General features: G+C 45.8%; 2 protein-coding genes across 3 annotated transcripts in view; one reads left to right on the top strand and one right to left on the bottom strand.

Annotated features, from left to right (window-relative positions):
* Window positions 1-9,807, bottom strand: part of GRN (granulin precursor) — a 76,764-nt gene extending 66,957 nt beyond the window's left edge. Inside the window, exon 1 of one of the 2 annotated variants that reach the window (XM_033918678.1) lies at window positions 9,648-9,807. In XM_033918678.1, the coding sequence (XP_033774569.1) occupies window positions 9,648-9,785 (138 nt within the window). In that variant the 5' untranslated portion in view covers window positions 9,786-9,807. Of the gene's footprint in view, window positions 1-9,310; window positions 9,504-9,647 lie in introns of those variants that run through there. The other variant, XM_033918679.1, reaches the window with a different exon arrangement.
* Window positions 9,808-9,927: 120 nt separating this feature from the next.
* Window positions 9,928-12,089, top strand: part of SLC25A39 (solute carrier family 25 member 39) — a 41,594-nt gene continuing 39,432 nt past the window's right edge. The window contains exon 1 of the mRNA XM_033918683.1: window positions 9,928-10,059. The gene's annotated coding sequence lies outside the window, so the exon portion shown is untranslated. The remainder of the gene's footprint in view (window positions 10,060-12,089) is intronic.

Genomic DNA, 12,089 nt, shown 5'->3' on the forward strand with positions numbered 1-12,089 from the left:
AGAGGCAGTAGTGTACTAAGGGCGGGGTGGTTTATAGCTTATCATTTATATTCTGCTTTTATACAAGGCAGATCACAACATTACATAAGTTTATTAGTTATGAGAGTTTTATTATTGAAATTCTACTTTACAAATATTTGTATTTTTTATTGTATTATTGTATTTCGCTAATTGTCCAGCTCTTTTTAGTGTAAACCGCCTAGAACTTTTGGTTATGCCAGTATAAAAGAATAAAAGTTATTATTATTATTAATAAAATACAAAACAAATGACATACAAAACATGTTTCAAAGAAATCGATAACATGCAAACATCAACGACGACTTATCACAGACAAGTGATAGATGCAGGAAAAAGGGGGTTCACAAAGAATCCTTGGGACTACAGTCCAAGCGCACAGAGCTATCAGCTCTGCCAACCCCGCCCTCTTTAATATCAACTTCCTGTTCCGAGAGCAGGGGACCAGCACATGCAGACTGCAGCTCTGCAACCACTCCATGCATTCCCCCACCGCTTAGAGGAGAGGGAGTGATCCCCCCCCTGGTGGCAACGGGCTTTCCCCCTGCCGCTTGCTCAAAATATATGTGAGGAGAGGTGGAAGTCTACTAGGCTAAAAATGTCTTTTTTGTTGGGGTGGGGGGGTTTTGGGAGGGAAAGGGGGAATAGGTAAAGGCAGGATAGGTTTTTTTTTTTTAATGCCTTCTTGCCCGTCAATGCATGAGCCAATCACTACTCGCACCGACAGGGAGATTTTTTTTTTCCTATTCAACAACAAATGACTGCATGAAAAGTGCGTTGTTATTTTTGGATAGTTCATAATTTTAATAAGGCATGCCATTAGTTTACTGCGTCAAGGAGCAAAAAAAAAAATTATTTGTTCAGCTAAGCCATCAGTGCCTGGCTTTAACGCAAGTTTTCTGCATCTTTCCCTCAGGAGGAAAGGCAACACATTTCATTTAAACAAGAACTCCCTCCCATGTCTAATTCTATATTTGTTTTTAAATGACAAGGACCACTTTGTACTGCACCCCTCTTACAAATAAAAGCATAAGTCACCTTACAGATTTCTTTCTGAAAGCCAGAGAAGCCTCCTAGTCTAGAAACTCACTGCCCTATTGTGAAACATAAAAACATGATGGTAGATAAAGGCCAAATGTCACACCAAAAACCCCAAGACCCTCTCAAGCCCAGAAAGGATAATGTGTACATTCAGGTTTTAACTGAGGGACTAATGTAGAGCAACATCTGCACAGTTTTCTGGGCACAGGATGCAGAACAAAATTCTTCCCGGGTAGCTGATAATTAAGACCGGCAGGTGTAGTAGCTTTTAGGTGTAAATGGAGGGTACCTGAGCACTGCTTTTGCCCAAAATATCCTACATTTACACATAGGGCTAGATTCACTAAGGGCACGGATCGCATCCGATCCGTGTCCAGGGGGGGCTGATTCATGAATCTCCCTCATGCAAATGAGGGTGATCGGAATCATGCCCCCAACCGACTGCAGGGATCGCTGAATAGCGATCCTTCCTGACACATGCGCAGACCATCTGTAGTGTGCGCATGCTCTGGCCCTCCATGCCCGGCAGAGTTTTTTTACTTTTATTTTTTTTTTGTGTGAGCCCGTGGTTTTAATCCGCTTTAAAACCACGGGTTAAACCCATGGGCTTGCATTGCGGGGAAGAGAGCAGATGGGGCAGAGAGCAGGGGATCGGGCCGAGAGCAGATGGGGCAGAGAGTCAGGGTGGCAGAAAGCAGCCGTCGGAAAGGATCTGAGCGACTGGTCCTCAGCGGTCACTTATTTTTGGATTGGTCAGCCCAGTCGGTGCCCCTCTTTTTTTTTCATGAATCGCTTCCTGCCTACATTTGAACGCCGTTCACCCCTCATTTGAATGCGCGGATCGGAGGATGATCGGGGACAGAGTTAGTGAATCGGGTCGGAGGTGGTCGGAACTGGATCGGTGGGCTTAGTGAATCTAGCCCATAGTCCCAGACTGGCAGGTGTGGCTGAAATCATCATCACCAACAAGAACCATGCATACGCTGGCAGCCTTTCTACTGACTTAAAGCTTGCTAAGACTATTAACGCACATTAGCCCACACCAGGTAATAGTGTGGAATACTTCAAATAGCAACCATTATCCTGGAAAGGTTAACTTTCCTAAGAAATAGTTAACTCCTTCCATGCTGAGGATTCTCTCAGCTTGTGCAAATTCGTGACTACCCTAATCACATCAAGCTTAAAGCAAACTGAAGACAGAAGATATAGGGGTCCAGCTTCACTGCTGCTAGAGACCATCCCTGATTCAAAGCTTCCCCAGCTGAAGAGGAGCAGGCTGTGAATAGAAGAAGAAAAGTTAAGAACATAAGAATTACCACTGCTGGGTCAGACCAGTGGTCCATCGTGCGCAGCAGTCCGCTCCCGCGGCAGCCCCTAGGTCAAAGACCAGCGCTATAACTGAGACTAGCCCTACCTGCGTACGTTCTGGTTCAGCAGGAACTTGTCTAACTTTGTCTTGAATCCCTGGAGGGTGTTTTCACCTATAACAGCCTCCGGAAGAGCATTTCAGTTTTTGACAACTCTCTGGTTGAAGAAGGACGGAATGTTTGGACGGAATTTGGCATCTGTATATCTGTATATGGTGTCAATCAGAAGCCATTGTCAGCGTGAGACTGGAAATTAACAGCAACTCCAGTTTCAAATCCTGCCTCTTTCCACAGATACTCCTTGTGAGCTTTGACAGAGAGACGGCTTAAAGCATGAGCCAGGTGAGGGGACACCAAAAGCCGCCTCCCACCTTTCACAGTGACAATTGCGTGGCTTTGCTTTTCTCACTGCTTTCTCCTCCCTGTACTGTCCCACTTTAAATACAAGAACACACTCATGCCACTGTTTAAACGACAGATAAGGAACCGATACAGGCTCCAGAATAAAAGTTGAAACAGGGTGCCACAACCCTTAAGGCAGCTCTGCTAGCACAAGTAACATCATTCTTCACTGCTGCCTCGGAGGAGGGAGGGAGTGTCAATGGAGATTGCAAGTCCTCTTGGGCAGGGATCCAGCTACAGAACATGAAATCTAACACCTTGAGCTCAAGCTTAGAAAAGCAAATAATCAAACTAGATCCAACAAGAGCATTACAGCCCAGAGAAACCCAAATTCTATACGCCCGAGAAGAGATGCCTCACTTTTTTAAGCAGAAAAGAGATTTTTAAAAACCCATAAGTATTAGTCATTTTCACATGATCATTAGCCTAATCACCCTATGGATGATGTGTTTGAGTGGGAAAGGAACAGCACATGGTAATATGCTGAATTGTTGGTTCAAAATTGCCTTTAAGAACATAAGAAGTTGCCTCCGCTGAGGCAGGCCATAGGTCCATCCTGCCTAGCGGTCCGCTCCCGCGGCAGCCCATCAGGCCCATTGCCTGAGTAGTGGTCTATACCTATCTATACCCTTCAATCCTTTGATAATGATTGTTGGGCAGGTCCAAGTTTAATCATACACCGCCCATAAACATCTAAATGGTTTTCAAAATAAATTTATTTATTTATTTATTTATTTTTAAAACCATTTAGATGTTTGTTTATGGGAGGTGTATGATTAAACTTGGACCTGCCCAACAATCATTATCAAAGGATTGAAGGGTATAGATAGGTATAGACCACTACTCAGGCAATGGGCCTGATGGGGACGTGCACAGGGACTAATGAAGGTGAAAGGACAGAGAACCACAGTTAATAGAGAACTATCCGAAAAAGGTCTTATTCCCATTTCCTACCCAACCTTTGAAATAATCTTCCTCCCCTTTACTGGCAGATGGTGAAACGGCTTCTTTACATAACCTGATGTTGAACGAGAGCAACAGTGCCAAAGAACAGGCATTGGGAGATGCAGATCTTCCATAAGAGCCATAGGAGACACATGTTGCTTCTGAACAACAAGTGGCTAAACAATGCCCACACTTGGGACATCATGATAAACCAAACTATGTCACATCCACAATTTCAGTGCTAAGCTAATTCTATTTCTATGGAATATATGTATTAGATCATACTATTAGATTGAATTCTCATAACATAATATCATTTTTATTTATATACCACAAAAGCTTTTCGGTTCGGCTGTGGAGGAATTACAAGAATTTTGAGAACAGATGGGTTTTTGAATTGTACTGGTATTTTTCGGTTACCGTTCCCGAGTACTGCATGTTACCTTTCAACATTAAATTTTACTTTGTTTTCTACCACATTTCATATATGGAAAGAAGAGTAAGAAATCCAAATAAAATATGAATCACTTTCTCATTTCTGGCCTACATGGGGACATTTTCCAAAATGGCAACTTTTCAAATAATGCTTGTTGCAGGTTTCCGGGTCTCGCTGCGTCCCCCTTCAGGTAGAAACCTGACAAAGATGCAGCGAGTCCCGGAAACCCGCAACAAGCACAATGCCAGCTGTGGAAACCCTGAGAGCACACCTTGATCGCAAAGCCGTAACACATGCACTGCCAAACAATAACCCTAATGCTTATTGTAACCCAATGGGGCTCATAATAAAAAAAAAAAAAAACCATCTAAAAAGTGGCCTAAATGGGTACTTGGACGATCAAAAAGCCTGATCATCCAAGTACCCATAATCAAAGCTGATTTTAGACGTATCTAAAACCAGCTTAGGCCTTTCCCCTGCCTCTAAACGAATAGAGCAAAAAGAGGCGTTTTTAGAGGAGGGGAAAGGGCGGGAGGTGGGCCAACCTACACTTAGGTTTCAACAACTCCACCATACTCTCTCACAAATACGTCTTTTCATGCTTCAAGCGACTTATGATGTGTTTGAAATGTTATCTTGTCAATGCTTTTTCTCTGGCAATGCGATGTCTGGCTTGGCTACATATTGTGGGCATGGATCCTAACTTGCCAAGGTAATGAGCTGTGTGATGACTCCATTGAGGTTGCCACCAAGTGTCTGTCAGAGCATGAGAGGTCCTTTGCCTCTTTGATTTGACCTAAAGCTAAGCCTCCAGCTTATAGGCCACCTCCACTTCGTTATCCACAGAAATCTACTCCAGCTTTCTCCAGGCCTCCACCCACCTCCCCTGATTGGCTTCTTAGCTAGCTATCTGACATGCAGCTCCTGATTGGTGAGGCCCGACTTTAGTGAAGGAAGAGGTGGTTGGAGCATACCACAAGTGATTTCCTTCACTTGCCAGCACTCCGGCTGCCCTCTCCTGCCCGGTCATTCGCGGTTGGAAAATACTGCGAATGACTGGGACTGTGAATCGCTGACCGCGAATGGTCGGGGGGAGCACTGTATTAGAGATTTGGGGTTTCATTGTTAGTGTGGAGTCAAGAATGTAGCCTAGGATTTTGGAGGTTTTATCAAGTACGAGGGTGTGGCCCAATCGGAGAGTGATGTTTGTCGGTGCTGCTGTCTGTTGGGCTGTATGAAAGAATAAGATTTTGATTTTATTTAGTTTTAGCTTGTTGACTGTTGCCCAATTTTGGATTCTTTCAATATTGGTTGATACTTTATTGGTGACATCTGACTGGTTGTTGTTTGTGGGGATGAGGAACAGAATGTCATCTGCGTAGGACATTTTCATTGTAAGATTTTTCAGCGTTGTTGTGGTGGTCTGAATTTCTTTTTGTCTTGATTGTGGTAGGAAAGGGTCATTTTATCTTCATCTGTGTGTAGTATTGGTATGCAGATATGGTCGCTGCATTAGTGATTTATTACATAGGGGAACTGATCTTTCTTCCTCTAGAGATAGCAAAACTGAGATGACTGAAAACTAACTAGGAAGTGAATCTAAAGTGAAGAAGAACCCTAAACAAATGAACACTTTATATGCCCTTTATGTCTTCCAGCTCTGATTCTGCTTCATTATTTCTTTTCTTGATATGTCTCTGTATTTGTATTTTGTCTTATTTGTGTGGATTTACTTGTTTAGTTTCTCAAAACTATTTAGTTTTTTATGTGCCCTTTTTATTCTCTGTTTTTATAAATATATATATATTTATATATTTTTACTTCTCCCTTCTCCTAAAGATTTTGTTTTCCCGTTATTCCTCTTCATCCCTTTTTCTGATTTGTTCCCATTCTTACCTTACATAGTAAATGATGGTAAATAACATGGTGTATGGAGGACTAAGACAAAAAGACATTCATTGACTTCAGTTGATACAAAACAGATGTGAAACTGATCGCTAATTCTCACAAATACAACCATGTAATCCTCCTTTTTAATTCCTTCCATTGGCTGTCTATCTCACATAAATTAATTTATAAGATACTACTTCTTGTCTTCAAAACAAACTCGGACCTCCGCTTTCCTGGACTGTTTTCTAACCCCTTATGATCCCGTTTGGACATTACATTCCTCATAGTAAAACCTTCTAGTTGTGCCAACACTTCGACAGATCACCTATGATACAACCCATAATAGAATCTTTTTTGTAATAGGGTCCACATTAGACAAATTTAGAGAGGAATTAAAAATTCTGTTTGAAGACGCATATGACCAAACACCCTCTTTCATCCGTTAAACACTCACCTTAGCAGGGTCGGCTGGCTGGTCTGCACAGATGGGAAATGCTACCCTACTATCCTTTCCTTCCCTATTACACTTTCCCCTCTGTATTTGCGGTTTCCGTAAAATTCCTTTTTCTTTTTGGGGGATATTTTTAAGCCCTGTAAGCCCCCCCCCCCTTAAGCCTTACCTGGTGGTCTAGCGGGTTTTCGGGTTAGGAGCGATCTTCCCACGCTCCTGCCCCGTGCAGATCGCTCACAGGAAATGGCTCGAGAGACTACAGGAGCTCAAGGCAGCCATTTCCCGTGAGCGATCTGCACGGGGCAGGAGCGTGGGAAGATCGCTCCTAACCCGAAAACCCGCTAGACCACCAAGTAAGGCTTAAGGGGGGGGGCTTTCAGGACTTAAAATAGCCGGGGGAAGCGGGGTTAGGGGCAGAACCGGCCTGAATATTATTTGCGGTTTTTCATATTCACGGGACGGCTCTGCCCCTAACCACCGCGACTACGGAGGGGGAAGTATATTTATTTGGATTTATATCCCGTCCTCCCCAGAGAGCTCAAAACAGGTTACAGTTTAACAGTTACAGTTTTTCAATAAACATTACGTGGAGGGGCATTCTCAAAAATAACGTCTAAGTCCCCTTTTGGCCTAAGGTCTTAAACGTTGAAAGTAGCAGGGAAAATGTCCATTATCAAAAAAAACATCCAAAAGGAGGTTTATTTTTGATAATGGCATGCCTCTACATTCAGCTGTTTAAACGCCCAGACCACCACTACGTCTAAACTTACACCATATAATCAACCTACAAAAAGCCTAAGTCCCAAACGCCCAAAACAAGGGCTTTTAGGCGAAGGAGGAGCCAGTCCTTCGCCTAAAAGCTGGATTCTGTTACCTAGAGGCTGGCACGACTGCACTTGTTGCCTGGACTGCCTGAGACTCAGCTGGAGGCTTCTTAGTTAGCATACCTGCGGACGGAAGAGCAGACTTGCCCGAGGCCGAGACCTTAAGAGGCACAGTAGACGAGGCCTTCATGGACAAGGGCGACTTGCTCGAGGTCGAGGACTTGGCCGACGAGGCCGCCACTGGGGTCAAGGCCTTTTCTGCAGATGCCTCCATGGAACCAAAGAGTTGCTGGATTTGAACACGACATCTTCGGAGGGCTCTTTTTTGAAGGGTAGCACAGCGCGGGAAGGACTCAGGACAATGTTCGGGTCCCAAGCACTTAATACACCAACAGTGTGGGTCAGTGAGAGAAATTGCCCGGTTACACTGTAAGAGGCCGGGATATAGAAAAAAAATACAGCCGCAGCCAAACGAGGGTCGGCGGCAGGGCCTGAGCCCAAGCCCCGCCGGATAAGAACCGACAAAAAAAAAAAAAGGAAACTATTTTTTTTTAAAAAGAGACACGCTGCACAGCGACTACTAAAATTAAACAAATAAAGAAAAAGAAAGCCGCGGTACGAAAAGGCAGAACTCGAAGACTGCAGAGCTGAGAAACAGGTGCTTCTTGGCTCCGTGGAAAAACAAGAACCGAGGTACCTCACAGGAGACGCACGACCTACGTTCGGCGGGAAGGCACTTGCGCATGTGCGGTGCAGTACTCGCGAACTCTTTGAAAGTTCTTCAAGCAAGTCTGCGAGGCTGTCCGCTTCGGGGCTCTGTGGATGACCCACATGTCACCCACATGTTGAGAATATGCTGCCAGCTTGTCCTGGGATAATCTCCAATACAAGCGAATCTTTCACTCCATGCTCACCTTCCTTGGAGTGAAAACCTGGAATGTCCTCGCTGAAACGTCCAGAACAGAACTCAACCACAACACATTCCGGAAAAAATGAAAACCAGCCTCTTTGACACTTAAACTTCTCAGATCTTCCCTTGCCCCATGTTCCCCTTTTCTCCTTCTCTACTCTTTTTTCTTTGCAAGTGGCCTTAAGCCTACTTAGGTACCTGCGACACAGAAACAGAAGATTAGATTAGAACATCTGACTAGAAGTGTCAAAGTCCCTCCTCGAGGGCCGGAATCCAGTCGGGTTTTCTGGATTTCCCTAATGAATATGCATTGAAAGCAGTGCATGCAAATAGATCTCATGCAGATTCATTGGGGAAATCCTGAAAACCCGACTGGATTCTGGCCCTCGAGGACCGACTTTGACACCTGTGGGCCCCTAGAGAATGACATAGGGACAAATGTTTCCCATCCCCCTCCCTGCAAATTTTTTTCCTGTCCCTGCCCCATTTGCACAAACCTGGAACACTTTATAATCCTAAGCGTTGGAGGCCTGTGCGGTTAAGGCAGGGGTGTCAAAGTCCCTCCTCGAGGGCCGGAATCCAGTCGGGTTTTCTGGATTTCCCCAATGAATATGCATTGAAAGCAGTGCATGCAAATAGATCTCATGAAGATTCATTGGGGAAATCCTGAAAACCCGACTGGATTCTGGCCCTCGAGGACCGACTTTGACACCTGTGGGTTAAGGCAAAGTTTACAGGACTAGGGCAAGGACAGCGACAAAACTCGCGGGGGCGGAACGGGGAAATCGAGTTCCCGCGGGGACGGGGGGAAAAAATTGTCCCCCCCCCCTGTCATTCTCCCCATCCTCCTCCTCTTCCCCCCAAAGGACAGAAGCGTCATCACTGTCAGAAGTAGGGCTGCTCTGCTCACCAGAGTGCAAAATTGTGCAAATAATGCAAAAAGGAGCAACGGCAAGCCACCAAAAACGGAAGTGAATTCTTCAAAGTCACACAACTACGTTGTGCAATATTCGTTCTAATACACACCTTTTTGTTGTTTGATCACCAACCGAAATCGATTTTAGTGCAATAAACCAATCCTGCAAGACAACAAGTGGAGAACGAAAGGGACAGATTCAGGAAGGGGGGGGAAGATTTCCTCATGCACTGAAGGGATTCTCTTCCTATTAGCTTCCAAACGGGATCACGCCTCACTTCTCCCGACTAAGTTTTCTTAAACTTGTTATTATCTTCGTCGTTTTCCTTTTCGTCTTCTCCTGCTAGTCCAGCACAAAGACACAAGCAATGCCCCCACCCCCATCACCCTAATCTATTTACCTCGTTCCCCTCCCCCGTCACCCTCCATAATCGCGCGCTCGCTTACCTCGCCCCTCTCTCTCTCTCTCTGCCCGGTTATCCAGCTCTCCGCACCCAACCAAGTCCTCACTTCCCCTCCTGAAGCCGACCAACGCGCCACAGTGCGCATGCGTAGATTCTCTCGCCCCTCCCACTCATCACTCATTGGTTCCAAAGCAAAGAAAAAAAAAAAAACACCAGCCGCCCTGCGTTAATTGGCCAGCAGCACAGCGCTGCATTTTTTTTTTTTTAATCTTAGGCCCCGCCCGGTAACCTTACTGACTTGGAGGGAGGGACATGTCACGCGCGAGGTTGCCTCTCTGGTCACGAGGAAAGGGGCTGATGTTCAGAAAGCCAGGTCCTGAAGCGCATAACGCAAAATAAAGTAAAAGAAAAACAAACAAACGATTCTTTACTTATTCGCCAGGGCTACATAGTGGGTAAGAAATGTCTTTTAAATCATTGGCTCCAGGACGCCCCACCCACCATTTGGGATTGGCGCAATAAATTCCATCTGCTAATGGTCTGGGAATCCTTGTCAGCTCGGCTTTTATCCCAGGACAAGCAGGCAGCCTAGTCTCACATGGGGGTGACGTCATCAACAGAGGCCGGATGCGGACGCCTCACAAGCAGACTTGCTTGAAGAAACCAGAAGTTTCGAGTCGACCGCACCGCGCATGCGTAGGGCGCGTCTCCTCAGTTCTCAGTTTTCCGCGGAGCCGAGAAGTCCGTCTTTGACTCTCTTTGTAACTTTGTGCCTTCTCTGAACCGCGGTTTGTACTTTTTTCTTCACGAATCGCTGTTCTTCCTTTATTTCTAGTTTAAAAAAAAAAAAATTCGTCCTTCCGTCCGTTTACCGGGGCAGGCCGCTCGGCCGCAGCCCAAAGACTTCGATCTTGCAGCGGCTACTTTTCTTCCTATGTCCCGACCTGCCACGGGCTTCAAAAAGTGTAGCCAGTGGCCAGCATGCGATTTCCCTTAAGGACCCACACCGTCGGTCCTCAAGTGCCTTGGGCCTAAGCATCAACCGAAGTCGTGCAAGCGCTGTGCTACTCTTCAACCTCGAGCCATAAAACGTCGTCATCTTTTGGTGGAGAAGCTGTTCGGCATGGATTCTTCCTCTGATCCCTCGACATCGAAGGTGCCTTTGGCCTCACCTTCGACTGAGCCTCCTGCTTCTACTGCTTCCTACACCTAGAGCCTCATCAGACCTTCGTCATTTGCAGCGGCTCTTTCTTCGCCGACATCTGCTGTATCTTCCCCTGTTTCTTCAGGTCAGATAACTCAGCAGAAAGTTCCAGCGGTGGTGCTTAAAGTGCCTAAGACTTCTAAGTCGAAGCACATTTACACAGCTTCAGTGGAACCTCCAGCCGTAGCAGGTGGTCCGGTTTCAGACGCGGATCCATCCTTGCCGGCTTCCTTCCAGACCATGTTAGAGAAGCAGTTTATTTATTTATTTATTTTTATTTTATTTTTTTCTATTTATTCAATTTCCTATACCGTTCTCCCAGGGGAGTTCAGAACGGTTTACATTAATTTATTCAGATACTCAAGCATTTTTCCCTGTCTGTCCCGGCGGGCTCACAATCTACCTAATGTACCTGGGGCAATGAGGAGATTAAGTGACTTGCCCAGGGTCACAAGGAGCAGCGTGGGTTTGAACCCACAACCCCAGGGTGCTGAGGCTGCAGCTTTAACCACTGCGCCACACACTCCCCTACTAATATGGGACTTCCTTACTAATATGTGACCGAAACTGCTTCCTCTTATCCAGCCTGGGCATTCAGCAGACTCCCGCGAGGTCGAGCCGCTTCCTTTGCCTCATTCTGAGCTTACACACTTTATGCAGGGAGCAGAGTCTCTGCGAGTGTCTGATCTGGCATCCAAGCACGTAAAGCAAGGAGCAGATTCATTGCAAGTGCCTCGGCAGGAATTCTCACATTCTATACAAGGAGCAGAGTCTTTGGGAGTGCTTCGAGGTTCCTCCACCAAACCTCTGGAGCTTCGCTCTACAGCCTCCAGTCCTATCCATTCTATGGTACCATCGGCTGCTTCTATCTCCGAGGTGAAGTCCCCTCGATCTTCGAGATCTGCTTCCAGGCACAGTTCTCACCGACGATCAAGGCCTTCATCGAGGCATACTTCCAGGCATGGTTCTTCTTCAAAGAACAACCCTCTTCAACTAAGCCTTGATCTACCCCTACTTCGAATAGACCACCGACTACTCGTTCGAGGTCTCCAATGCCGAACCTCAAGGATGCAGCGGTTTCAATTGCCTCGTCCAAGTCTCCATATTCTTTTGATGCCTTTTTTCCTGCCGAAGCTTCATCTTCGACCCAGGCTGCCTCGACGTCCTCGAGTCCTTCTCGAGGCAAAGCATTGGCGGATCAGCTATCTTTCTCATCTTTTCTTCATCAAATGGCTGTGGATTTGGATCTTCAATTAGATACTGGCTCCAAATACTCTAAGT

Source organism: Geotrypetes seraphini, chromosome 13, assembly GCF_902459505.1.
Source record: "Geotrypetes seraphini chromosome 13, aGeoSer1.1, whole genome shotgun sequence".
In the NCBI taxonomy this organism is placed as follows: Eukaryota; Metazoa; Chordata; class Amphibia; order Gymnophiona; family Dermophiidae; genus Geotrypetes; species Geotrypetes seraphini.